Genomic DNA, 13,558 nt, shown 5'->3' on the forward strand with positions numbered 1-13,558 from the left:
CAGTGTCAGTGTCCCTAGCGTCTCTGGTTGGGTGGACAGATGACGGGTCAGTGTCAGTGTCCCTAGCGTCTCTGGTTGGGTGGACAGATGACGGGCCAGTGTCAGTGTCCCTAACGTCTCTGGTTGGGTGGACAGATGACGGGCCAGTGTCAGTGTCCCTAGCGTCTCTGGTTGGGTGGACAGATGACGGGCCAGTGTCAGTGTCCCTAGCGTCTCTGGTTGGGTGGACAGATGACGGGTCAGTGTCAGTGTCCCTAGCGTCTCTGGTTGGGTGGACAGATGACGGGTCAGTGTGAGTGTCCCTAGCGTCTCTGGTTGGGTGGACAGATGACGGGTCAGTGTCAGTGTCCCTAGCGTCTCTGGTTGGGTGGACAGATGACGGGCCAGTGTCAGTGTCCCTAGCGTCTCTGGTTGGGTGGACAGATGACGGGTCAGTGTCAGTGTCCCTAGCGTCTCTGGTTGGGTGGACAGATGACGGGTCAGTGTGAGTGTCCCTAGCGTCTCTGGTTGGGTGGACAGATGACGGGTCAGTGTCAGTGTCCCTAGCGTCTCTGGTTGGGTGGACAGATGACGGGTCAGTGTCAGTGTCCCTAGCGTCTCTGGTTGGGTGGACAGATGACGGGCCAGTGTCAGTGTCCCTAGCGTCTCTGGTTGGGTGGACAGATGACGGGTCAGTGTCAGTGTCCCTAGCGTCTCTGGTTGGGTGGACAGATGACGGGTCAGTGTGAGTGTCCCTAGCGTCTCTGGTTGGGTGGACAGATGACGGGTCAGTGTCAGTGTCCCTAGCGTCTCTGGTTGGGTGGACAGATGACGGGTCAGTGTCAGTGTCCCTAGCGTCTCTGGTTGGGTGGACAGATGACGGGTCAGTGTGAGTGTCCCTAGCGTCTCTGGTTGGGTGGACAGATGACGGTTCAGTGTCAGTGTCCCTAGCGTCTCTGGTTGGGTGGACAGATGACGGGTCAGTGTCAGTGTCCCTAGCGTCTCTGGTTGGGTGGACAGATGACGGGTCAGTGTCAGTGTCCCTAGCGTCTCTGGTTGGGTGGACAGATGACGGGTCAGTGTCAGTGTCCCTAGCGTCTCTGGTTGGGTGGACAGATGACGGGCAGACCAGCAGCAACAGAACACAGCAGACTAGGAGACAGAAGCTACTGCAGTGCTCCTCTGGTTTCAACTGCTGTTTACTGAAGCTGCTATACCAAGTCACTTTACTACTTGTATTAATGTTCCATTTTCATAAATCACAGATAAATACTTCTCATACTAGTTTTTCCTTCTACTTTTTATTACTACTTGTATTAAAGTCTCCATTTTGATAAATCACAGATACTGTATGTACATACTTCTCATACTACTTGTTATTTTTGGGACTTTTGTATTTGGCATTTTATTTTTGAATGATATTGTACTGCATTGTTGAGAAGAGTTAGCGAGCGTTTCACTGTACTGTGTGCACGTGCCAAATAAATTTTGATTGACTGGTCATATTGGATTGTGAAAGTGTAAGTATAAAGTGCATAACTCTCCTGCTCCTCATCGTTCTACACACAGCTACACAGTCAACCTGTCAAGATAAAAAGGGAACCCCCCCCCCCCAGGTAAGTGGTTTAACCTGGATTATTTACTCCATAATCACACTGCTTTGTGTTTCTCACCTGTTCTTTTTTTCTTCATATTTGTCTAAAAAATAAATCTGGAATAATTTTTGAATTGACAATTTTACAAAAAAAAGTATGAATGTATGTACTTGTAAGTCGCTCTGGATAAGAGCGTCTGCTAAATGACTTAAATGTAATGTAAATGTACAAGTATGTTAAATGTCACTTATCCAAAATGTGAATACATTTACATTTTAGTCATTTAGCAGACGCTCTTATCCAGTGACTTACAGTTAGTGAATTCATCTTAAAATAGCTAGGTGGGACAACCACCTCAGTCATAGTAAGTATATTATCTTCTTTTACACTCTGTATTAAAAGCATGGTCAGTCTGTGGAAAACTGAATCAATATCATTTCGGTAGAACTACATGTACCATGTAAAGATAAATGTAGTATTCAAATTGTGAATTTCTATGTAATTCAGGCTAATTCCAGTTGGTCCACAGACAGATATGGAAAACGCTGACAGATCATATGTGATCACAAAGAGGTCTTACCACACCTGCTAGGAGCTTCCTGTCCTGACCATATTTGGTAAGAAGAGGTCCAGTGCAAGGCAGAAGGAAACTGAAAGTGGGTTGACGTTTCACAGATCTCCATACAATTTTCTGTTCCCAAAACTTGTTATGAAAAAGGTCCACTAAGTTTTGTAGCCTTGACTCATTGACAAGCTTTCAACCTGTATACAGATGGGACGTTTCATCCATCATTTTGCTTCTCTTTTCTGCCTTATCACTGGACTTCCTCTTCTTACCAAATATGGTCAGGACAGGAAGCCCAAAACAAATGTGAGGATATACTCTATATGTGATCAATCACCGTTCTCCTTATCACATCTGTAGTGCATCCGTAACCATAAAATATCATTCCTGGAACGAGAAAGCCTTATTGAAATTCTCTATTTGAATACTAGAGGACAAGCCGTCACATCCACTAGGGGCTTCATCTCCTTACCATATCTGAAACTGGGTTGACATTCAGCTAAATGTTTTCATAGATGAAAATACGATCTCTATACAATTTTCTGTTCCCAAAACTAGAATCCGTTATGAATAAAATCCACAAGGTTTTGTAGACTTGACTCTATGCCAACCAGGGCTCTAGAGTCCAACCATATTGGTTGCATTACCAGTGCCCCCCCCCCACCCCACCCCACACACACAAAAACTATTACCCAGATCAGGCTTCTCTGTATTGCTGCTTCTGAGTGCCCTAATGAAAAATGATCATGATAGCACCATTACTACAGCTGAACCAGCTTGTTTCTAGACCTGTTTAACCCATATTACCAGAGCAACATGTTCCTATGAGGACTGAAGACATATTTTACATTTCATAAACCATGTCGCGGGTCGTTAACATTTGTTCAGTTTTCTAGCTAACAACCTGGTAACTTTACCAGTATATACAAACAGTTATCTAGCTAACAACCTGGTAACTTTACCAGTATATACAAACAGTTATCTAGCTAACAACCTGGTAACTTTACTAGTATATACAAACAGTTATCTAGCTAACAACCTGGTAACTTTACTAGTATATACATGTGGGGGTACAGAAAGAAAGGAAAAGGATTAGCCTTCTTCAGGAGATCAACGAATCAAAGACTGATCTCTTGCATGTTGTCACTCACAACTTTCTAAAAGAGACGGTGTCCAATTTTCAAATGTTATGCATCAATAGGAAAATAGTGCTTTTAAATGTAATGTAAAAACCGAAATATTCCACAAATGTCTTTGTAATTTCAATGAGAGGTATTTGTATCAACATTTTAGGTTTTTGTAATAGACAAAGGTCTTTACAGGGTTACATATTAGTTTAGAGCACAACGAGTGCTTCAGAAGTAGCTAGGAGATATAGCCTGTATATATATATATATATAAGACCGTCGTGAGACAGGTTAGTTTTACCCTACTGATGATGTGTTGTTGCAATAGTAATCAATCGCAATCAATCAATCGCAATAGTATATATATATATATATATATACACACACATACAGGCTATATCTCAATCGATTTTAAACTAATCTTCTCTGGTGCTTTTTTTTATTTATTATTATTTTTTTTAAATTGGGAGCACCAGTGGTACCCTGTAAATGGCAACCTTTCTATAAAAAAAAGTATGTTGTTTAGAAGGAGTGAATTCCATTTCTTGCACACACAGACTTTGTGCTTGGCTCTACCCATAGTATGACAATTCACATTGTAAAAGACGCCTGAAGGCTGAGTTCACCAGTCCGTTTCCCTTCATGTACGTAGTAAGAGACACCCGGACGAGCTCAGCCATCCACACGCAATTATTGAACTGGGAACATTTTCACGCTGTGATATATTTGACAACATGACGTCACAATCAGAAGGATTGGGAACTATTTCACGCTGGGAAGATTTGTATATTTGACACCCTTCACGTATCAGTCTGGCATGTGGCATACCTCCTAACTTAAACCGTTTGAGTACATGTCTGTAATGGCAGGTATTATTCAAAACTACTTGTCAGCGATTGGACCACACGTTCCATTCAATCAGAGGACGGCCTAATTCAAAGCACACTATTTGGTTGCGTGGGTTTTCGTCCCAAATACACCCCCTGTTTCTAAAGAGGAAGCTGATTGGACCAGACATTTTTTTTCTAATTCCAAAAGCCCTTCTGTTGGAGAAATCCCAGACTTATACGTGCAGTAAAACAGAATGGTGAACACAGCAATCAGTCTGGTGCCACAAGGTTCTGAACTATCTAAGGTGAGCTATAAGAATATTCGGTTCCACCACAGAGTGAGAAAAGGTTTGGCACTTGGGACAAATGTCTGTGATAGATAGCATGCAACATTTTAAAGTAGTCAACGGAGTGGGACTTGCTGTGGGTTAGGGAGAGATTAGATCACTTCAACTGATCTGGATGGAGTTATCAGACACTACTGAGCAGACACTCAAGCGTGGAAGGTGGTAGTAAATCACCAATGTTGGCTCTACAACCCCTCAAAAACAGGAAAGAAGAAAATGTACCAACTACTTTTAAAAAATGGAGCTGGCACTGCCCAATGCCAAAGATAGGAGGTTCCACGTGCACCCTCTAAAACCTGCTAGAGACAAAGAGTCCTGACATAAGGGACTTACTTGGGTTTTGGATTGGTAATGAATGTGTTTTTAGCTTGTAGATGTGTCTGTGGAGGGTTTAGAAACAAATGGAATGATTTACAAAAAAGCTTTAAGGTTGTCCCGTTCCACTCAACAGCTGAAGGAGTGATGGACCTATTCAAACAAAGGACTGATTTCCTCTGGCTCAGTAGGTCACAGCCCCAAACGTTACACCAGCCAACATGAACAAATACAAAAGCATTTTGTAGAACTGAAACAAGACCACTTTCTCTTGGTCACAGACGGACAAACATCACTTTGTACTTAAAGCGGAAGTTGCAACAAGTCGGCAGGCATTTGAATGGCATCTGTGCATTGCTCAGAGCCAGCAGGGAAGACCCTTCACTATCATCAGTTCTATGAAATGGTGCCATATTGTACTTTCACAAAATATATTATTTTACAGTTATAAGGAAGGTGAAATCACCCCAGCCCGACCGACCCAGCCCTTAGAGCCAATCCTTATCCCGAAGTTACGGATCTGACTTGCCGACTTCCCTTACATACATTGTTCTAACATGCCAGAGGCTGTTCACCTTGGAGACCTGCTGCGGCATATAGTTAGTCAATAGATCATTTAATTATTACTATATTTAGAAGGCATATCAGTCATTTCAGGCCCCATTCAACCACTTTTGTTGAATAGGAGCTACATCTCATGATATTTACCTGGGCTCCCGAGTGGCGCAGCATTCTAAAAGGCACTGTATCTCAGTGCTAGAGGTGTCACTACAGACCCTGGTTCAATCCCGGGCTGTATCACAACCGGCTGTGATCGGGAGTCCAATATTGCGCGGTACACAATTGGCTCAGCGTCGTCCGGGTTAGGAGAGGGTTTGGCCGGGGTAGGCCGTCATTCTAAATAAGAATTTGATCTTAACTGACATGCCTAGTTAAATTTTAATTTATCCTTTATTTAAAAAATGTTGGCATCATAGTTCTACTATGTACTTGAGCTTGTGTCCTCAAAAGTGAGTGACTACACCTCAGCAACTTATAACATTTTTTACCAGGAAGGTGAGATTTTAACCGTATGCAGCATTATTAGTTCTTGTTTATGGCCCTCTCATAATTGGGTATCTATGTCTATTAAGGTATAAATCTATTTTTTGCTATGACCTCTAACAGGATATATCTAACTCTGTGGCTGCCCTTTTATTACAGAATGGCAAACTAAAGTAGTCTAGTGGGTGGGACTTGTTCTGGGTTAGGGAGGGATCACAGAATTCCATCCCAGCCAGTGGAAGGGATCAACCAATAAATCATGTTCCTGAACAAACACTCCAGTACAGCAGGGGGCAGTAAAACACTCTAAAATGAAGACAGCTACATTTCTAACTCTGTGGTCTTCTATTGGGTTTCAGAAATGTCCACCTCCAGCAATGTCCTGTCTGAAGAGCAGTTCCTGTGCTCTATCTGTCTGGATGTGTTCACTGAGCCAGTCTCTATTCCATGTGGACACAACTTCTGCAAGGCCTGTATCAGGGAATACTGGAACAGCACTGTCCTGTGCCAGTGTCCACTGTGTAAGGATACATTCAACAGAAGACCTGACCTAAAAACCAACACAACACTCAGAGATGTTGCAGATCATTTTAAGAGGATGAAGGTCACAGACAGAGAGGAGTCCTCTTCCAAGCCTGGAGAAGTAGCACAAGTGCAGCAGATGATCCAGGAGCGTCTGCAGAAGGTTAAGGACATCAAATACTCAGTAGAGCTCAGCCAGAGAGATGCAGAGAGAGAGATAGCAGGAAGTGTGGAGGTCTTCACTGCTCTGGTGCGCTCCATTGAGAGAAGTCAGGGTGAGGTTATTGAGGAGGTTGAAGAGAAGCAGAAAGCAGCTGAGAGGCAGGCTGAAGGGCTCATTGAAGAGCTGGAGCAGGAAATCACTGAGCTGCTGAGGAGAGGCACTGAGCTGGACCCCCTCCACCAGAACTCCCCATCCCCGATCAAGGACTGGTCTGAGATCAGTGTTCACAGGGATCTGCATGTAGGAACTGTGAGAGAAGCTCTGTCTCAGCTGGATGACACACTTCTGAAAGAGATAGAGAAGTTGTGGGATCCTGAGCTGAGGAGGTTACGGCAGTGGTCGGTGGATGTGACTCTGGACCCGGATACAGCACACTGCAAGCTCATTGTGTCGGAGGACAGGAAACAAGTGAGCTATGGAGACATACGGCAGATTCTCCCTGACCTCCCAGAGAGGTTTGATAGTTATCTATCGGTCCTGGGAAAGGAGGGCTTCTCCTCAGGGAGATTCTACTTTGAGGTTCAGGTTAGAGGGAAGATTGAATGGCAGGTAGGAGTGGCCAGAGAGTCCATCATCAGGAAGGGCCCAACAGCTGTAAGCCCCGAGGGTGGACTCTGGGCTCTGTATATGAATAGGAATAAGTATGTAGCCAAGGACACACCCCCTATCTCCCTCTTCCTGAGTCAGAAACCCCAGAAGGTGGGGGTGTTTGTGGATTACAAGGAGGGTCAGATCTCCTTTTATGATGTAGAAAACAGGTCTCATATCTACTCTTTCACTGGTTGTAGCTTCACTGAGAAACTATATCCATACTTGAACCCCTGTGATAATGAGGGTCCAAACTCAGCCCCATTGGTCATCTCTCCTGTCAATCACACTGACTGAATTGGGGTCCAGTAAGGCAGAAGTGCTGATAATATTGGGCCGCTTTCAGGGGGTCTGCCAAGTAGTCGTGCACCAAATTTCATAACATCTAGGTGTTTAACATCACGCCAGAAACTGCCTCAATATGATATTATAATCTGAAGCATGCCTGCAATATATCTAACGTGGTGTTCAATGATTGGTTCATTTGCACAACATTAATTATTTGCGGCCTGTTAAGACCATGATGTTTGATATGGTTCTGTTGTATCTGTTAAAATCAGAGGATAATGCTTGAAATCTGATCTACAGTAGAATATGTTTTAGCTTGTGTCTTTTTCCCCAGTTTTCAGTCTAGTGTGTTGAGACGTTGTTTGTATTCATTTGGGAGTTTGTACTGAATTATCCAACTCTAGTACAATGCATTACATTTCTAGTGAGTTTTATTTTTTAGTTGTACGTGTTCCATGTCAAATAAACATGATAAAATAAATAAATGCTTTGTTCTTGTTTCTTTGAGTCTAACATTGTTTATAAGAGTGATGCAGTGGAACAGAGGGTTTACTGCAGCAGTGCCTTGAAGTAATCTGAGACCCACAATGACCTGTAGATCTGGCTGCCCCCTCTACCTCCCAGGGTTAAAAATACATACAGGCCCTGGTGCCATTTGAGACACAGGAAGGAACAGACATGTTCACTGGACCAACACTGGGCTCTGATACATTTACACATGACTAGAAAACACACACACACTTTGCCCGTTGTTACGCACGCCTCTGAAGAGGGAACGCAACACCCTGCTGCAACTCAACTCCCCGTGAAGTGAAATAGGTATGAACTGTAGGTGTGAGGAAGGACGACAAAGGCAGAATTGACCGCGTACTAGGATTTATTTCCTTACACGGTAATATGGGGAAAAGGGGCTGGACCGAACCAAAGCAAAGAAAGTAAATATCAAAGCTCCCCCTCTCCTATCTAACCTGCCTACCCACTACTACCCATCTTAGCACCACCCTAACCAAAATAGAGGGGGTGGTCCGCCCAGGTCTTACCTAGTGTGCCTAGACATTGAATATACTACGGGTATATGTATGCCCGCGGACCTCTTGCCTAAGCACTCCCAAAGTGCCTTCCCCTTCCCCCCTGGGAACAAATGAAACAGAATAACAAACAATCCACTTCACAACAAAACTGAGAAAACTAACTCAGGTCATTAAAGAAGCTTTGACAAAGCAACAAACAGAACATAGCCAAGCTGCTACCAACAACAACTAACACAGTGCATACTCACGACCAACATGCTATAACCCCTCAGCCATAAACCTCTCTCTCAGCAATGATCTATATAACATTCAATCTTAGCCTATAATGATATATATATATCTCTCTCTCTCTCTCTCTCTCTAATGATATATATATCTCTCTCTCTCTAATGATATATATATCTCTCTCTCTCTAATGATATATATATCTCTCTCTCTCTCTAATGATCTCTCTCTCTCTAATGATTTCTCTTCTGAACAGAACACTGGCTTTTATATCTTCAGGTGGCAATAGTAATTAGAGTCAGCTGCTTCTTGACGAGGGGGCGGGGTCAGCTCTCCAATCATCAATTAGCCATTGAGTCGACCAAATCAGCTGGTTGGGGAGAACTCAGGAAGCTATCTCCTGAAACACACACACTCAAATACAAAAGCTACAACACAGAAACTGGGGAACGTAAAACCCGTACCTAGACAAATGTAAAATTGTTAAATAAACAAGAACAGAGAAATTGCAACAGTTAAGTTCTGGGCAGAACAGGGATGAGTTGAGAACTTTTAGCTAAAGTACAACTCCATAACTCTCCTGCTCCTCGTTGTTCTACATACAGATACACAGTCCACCTTCTGTCAAGAGGGGAAACACACCCAGGTAAGTAGAGAAAGAGATGAATCTGCACACACTGGTGATTATTATTTAAATGATTGTTCTTTCTTTGACCTTTGTTCAATTCTGGCTTAAATCTGAGACTTGACAATGTTACACGTACGTTTAAAGTTACTTCTCAAAATGTGAATACAAACTTTGCTCCATAATATGCAAGGGTAGGTCAAATTACACACATCCTGGATATCTGGTCTCTACCTACTCTGGATAAAAAGCATGGTCCGTCTGTGGAAAACTGAATCAATATTATTTTGGTAGAGCTATGTACACTCTTGTTTAACCTTCTAAAGATACATTTATTAATCAAAGATGAATTTCTATCCAACGCTGACTCATTCCAGGAAGTCATTTTATAGAAGTGGTTGCTCCACAGATAGAAGGGGGAAAATAAGATTGTTCACACAGAGACAAATGCTTGTGATGGCATGCAGCATTTTAAAGTAGTCTAGTGGGTGGGACTTGTTCTGGGTTAGGGAGGGATCACAGAATTCCATCCCAGCCAGTGGAAGGGATCAACCAATAAATCATGTTCCTGAACAAACACTCCAGTACAGCAGGGGGCAGTAAAACACTCTAAAATGAAGACACCTACATTTCTAACTCTGTGGTCTTCTATTGGGTTTCAGAAATGTCCACCTCCAGCAATGTCCTGTCTGAAGAGCAGTTCCTGTGCTCTATCTGTCTGGATGTGTTCACTGAGCCAGTCTCTATTCCATGTGGACACAACTTCTGCAAGGCCTGTATCAGGGAATACTGGAGCAGCACTACCCTGTGCCAGTGTCCACTGTGTAAGGACACATTCAACAGAAGACCTGACCTAAAAACCAACACAACACTCAGAGAAGTTGCAGATCATTTTAAGAGGATGAAGGTCACAGACAGAGAGGAGTCCTCTTCCAAGCCTGGAGAAGTAGCACAAGTGCAGCAGATGATCCAGGAGCGACTGCAGAAGGTTAAGGAGATAAAACTCTCAGTAGAGCTCAGCCAGAGAGACGCAGAGAGAGAGATAGCAGGAAGTGTGGAGGTCTTCACTGCTCTGGTGCGCTCCATTGAGAGAAGTCAGGGTGAGGTTATTGAGGAGGTTGAAGAGAAACAGAAAGCAGCTGAGAGGCAGGCTGAAGGGCTCATTGAAGAGCTGGAGCAGGAAATCACTGAGCTGCTGAGGAGAGGCACTGAGCTGGACCACCTCCACCAGAACTCCCCATCCCTGATCAAGGACTGGTCTGAGATCAGTATTCACAGGGATCTGCATGTAGGAACTGTGAGGAGAGCTCTGTCTCAGCTGGATGACACACTTCTGAAAGAGATAGAGAAGTTGTGTGATCCTGAGCTGAGGAGGTTACGGCAGTGGTCAGTGGATGTGACTCTGGACCCGGATACAGCACACTGCAAGCTCATTGTGTCGGAGGACAGGAAACAAGTGAGCTATGGAGACATACGGCAGATTCTCCCTGACCTCCCAGAGAGGTTTGATAGTTATCTATCGGTCTTGGGAAAGGAGGGCTTCTCCTCAGGGAGATTCTACTTTGAGGTTCAGGTTAGAGGGAAGACTGAATGGCAGGTAGGAGTGGCCAGAGAGTCCATCATCAGGAAGGGCCCAACAGCTGTAAGCCCTGATGGTGGACTCTGGGCTCTGTATATGACGGGTGAGAGTAAGTACGAGATCAAGGACACACCCCCTATCTCCCTCTTCCTGAGTCAGAAACCCCAGAAGGTGGGGGTGTTTGTGGATTACGAGGAGGGTCAGATCTCCTTTTATGATGTAGAAAACAGGTCTCATATCTACTCTTTCACTGGTTGTAGCTTCACTGAGAAACTATATCCATACTTGAACCCCTGTGATAATGAGGGTCCAAACTCAGCCCCATTGGTCATCTCTCCTGACAATCACACTGACTGAATTGGGGTCCAATAAGGCAGAACTGCTGATATTGGGCCACTTTCAGGGGGTCTGCCAAGTAGTCGTACACCAAATTTCATTTTCGTTTAACATGTCAGAAACTGCCTCAATATGATATTATAATCTGAAGCATGCCTGCAATATATCTAACGTGGTGTTCAATGATTGGTTCATTTGTGGAGCATGACTTCTTTGCGGCCTGTTTAGACCATGTTTGATATGGTTCTGTTGTATCTGTTAAAGTCAGAGGATAATGCTTGAAATCTGATCTACAGTAGAATATGTTTTAGTTTGTCTGGGTCTTTGTTCCCATTTTTCAGTCTAGTGTGTTGAGACATTGTTTGGATTCATTTGGGAGTTTATACTGTATTATCCACATCTAGTACAATGCATTACATTTCTAGTGAGTTTATTGTATGTGGTCCATGTCAAATAAACATAATAAATACAGTGAATAAATGTGTTGTTCTTGTTTTTATGAGTCTAAATTGTTTATAAGGACGATGCATCCCAGAGGAACAGAAGGGTTACTGCAGCAGTGCATTGTAGTAATCTGAGAGACACACTGACTTCTCGATATGGCTCTTCCCTCCACCTCCCAGCACCTAGGGTTAAAATACATACAGGCCCTGGTGCCATCTGAGACACGAACAGACAGACATGTTCACTGGACCAACACTGGGCTCTGATACATTTATACATGACTTGAACACACAAACACAGCTAGTTTGCCTTTACAAAAAAAAAAAAAATGGTCAAATAAACTAAACTAAGCCAAGCAGAGAAAGTGCAACAGCTAAGTTCTGTCCAGAACAGGGATGAGTTGAGAGAGAACTTTTTGCTAAAGTGAAAGCACAACTCCATAACTCTCCCCTCTTGACAGAAGGTGGACTGTGTAGAGCAACGAGGAGCAGGAAACACACCCAGGTAAGTACAGAAATAAAAATATTAACCTGGACATTGGTGATTATCATTTAAAAAAGTATTGTTCTTTCTTTGATCTTTGTTAAATTCTGACTTAAATCTGAGAATTGACAATGTTACAAATACGTTTAAAGTTACTTCTCCACATGTAAATACTAAATGTGTTCCATAATATACAAGGGTAGGTCAAGAAACACACATCCTGGATATCTGGTCTCTACCTACTCTGGATTAAAAGCATCATCTGTCTGTGGAAAACTGTGAATCAATATTGTATGGGTAGAACTACATACTTAGCGTCTAAAGATATATTTAGGATTCAAATAGTGAATTTCAAGGAAGTCATTTTATAGATATGGTTGCTCCACAGATGGAAAGGGGAAAACCCAGATTGTTTACAGATACAGTGGCAAGAAAAAGTATGTGAACCCTTTGGAATTACCTGGATTTCTGCATAAATTAATCATAACATTTTATCTGATCTTCTTAGTCACAACAATAGATGAACACAGTGTGCTTAAACTAATAACACAAATTATTGTATTTTTATTGTCTATATTGAATACATAATTTAAACATTCAGAGTGTAGTTTGGAAAAAGTATGTGAACCCCAAGACTTATCCAAAAGCTAATTGGAGTCAGCTAACCTGGAGTCCAATCAATGAGACGAGATTGGAGATGTTGGTTAGAGCTGCCCTGCCCTATAAAAAAAACCTCAGCAAAATTTGAGTTTGCTATTCACAAGAAGCATTGCCTGATGTGAACCATGCCTCGAACAAGAGCGATCTCAGAAGACTTAAGAATTGTTGACTTGCATAAAGCTGGAAAGGGTTACAAAAGTATCTCTAAAAGCCTTGATGTTCATCAGTCCACGGTAAGAAATTGTATGTAAGGCATTTCATTCTGTGGTGAACACCGCAGGAGAAATGCAGCAAAAAAAGGTTGAGTAAGTCATGAGGCCAGTTAGCTACCTTGCCACCGCACTAAGCACTGCCACTAGCTATAGCGAACGTTAGTAACGCGGTAGCCTACGCTCCTATTTTCCACAGCGGTGCTGGTCCCAACACTTCTCTTCTCTGTCTCCTAATTTGTCACGTCGGTTTATCTGTGTTAAACTGATTGTAAAGTGCATGCTATGCATTAGTTTCTACCTGAACGGTTACAGTCTGAATAGGTCTAGCTAGCTAGACCGGTAAATGTTTCCTTTTAACATTCAAAAATGCACTTGCACATCCGAGCTCTCTTGTTGCAGGTGCATGGTAACAATAATTTGAAATAAAAAAATAAACTAGCAAGAGCAGTGAGCAGGTATCACTTCGCCAGAGATTTCTGCTTTACTAAACTAAGTAAACCATATTTGGTATAATAAGAAGTGATGACATTTTTATAGAGC

The 13,558-nt window shown here is 42.9% G+C and overlaps 3 protein-coding genes across 5 annotated transcripts in view; 2 read left to right on the forward strand and 1 right to left on the reverse strand.

The window, feature by feature from the left end:
• Positions 1-13,558, reverse strand: part of trak2 (trafficking protein, kinesin binding 2) — a 56,008-nt gene that overhangs the window by 23,496 nt on the left and 18,954 nt on the right. The gene's annotated exons all lie outside the window — the stretch shown is intronic.
• LOC120051506 (E3 ubiquitin-protein ligase TRIM39-like) lies at positions 6,115-7,432 on the forward strand. The gene has a single exon (XM_038998407.1). The coding sequence runs from the start codon at positions 6,164-6,166 to the stop codon at positions 7,430-7,432; it is 1,269 nt and encodes a 422-aa protein (XP_038854335.1). The 5' UTR covers positions 6,115-6,163.
• LOC120051505 (E3 ubiquitin-protein ligase TRIM39-like) lies at positions 9,965-11,240 on the forward strand. Its single transcript, XM_038998406.1, has one exon. The coding sequence runs from the start codon at positions 9,969-9,971 to the stop codon at positions 11,238-11,240; it is 1,272 nt and encodes a 423-aa protein (XP_038854334.1). The 5' UTR covers positions 9,965-9,968.

Source organism: Salvelinus namaycush, chromosome 7 (assembly GCF_016432855.1).
Source record: "Salvelinus namaycush isolate Seneca chromosome 7, SaNama_1.0, whole genome shotgun sequence".
Classification (NCBI taxonomy): Eukaryota; Metazoa; Chordata; class Actinopteri; order Salmoniformes; family Salmonidae; genus Salvelinus; species Salvelinus namaycush.

Bases quoted from the DNA above. Each gene is read 5' to 3' on its own strand.
- LOC120051506 (XM_038998407.1), top strand. From the start codon at position 6,164: ATGTCCACCTCCAGCAATGTCCTGTCTGAAGAGCAGTTCCTGTGCTCT.
- LOC120051505 (XM_038998406.1), top strand. From the start codon at position 9,969: ATGTCCACCTCCAGCAATGTCCTGTCTGAAGAGCAGTTCCTGTGCTCT.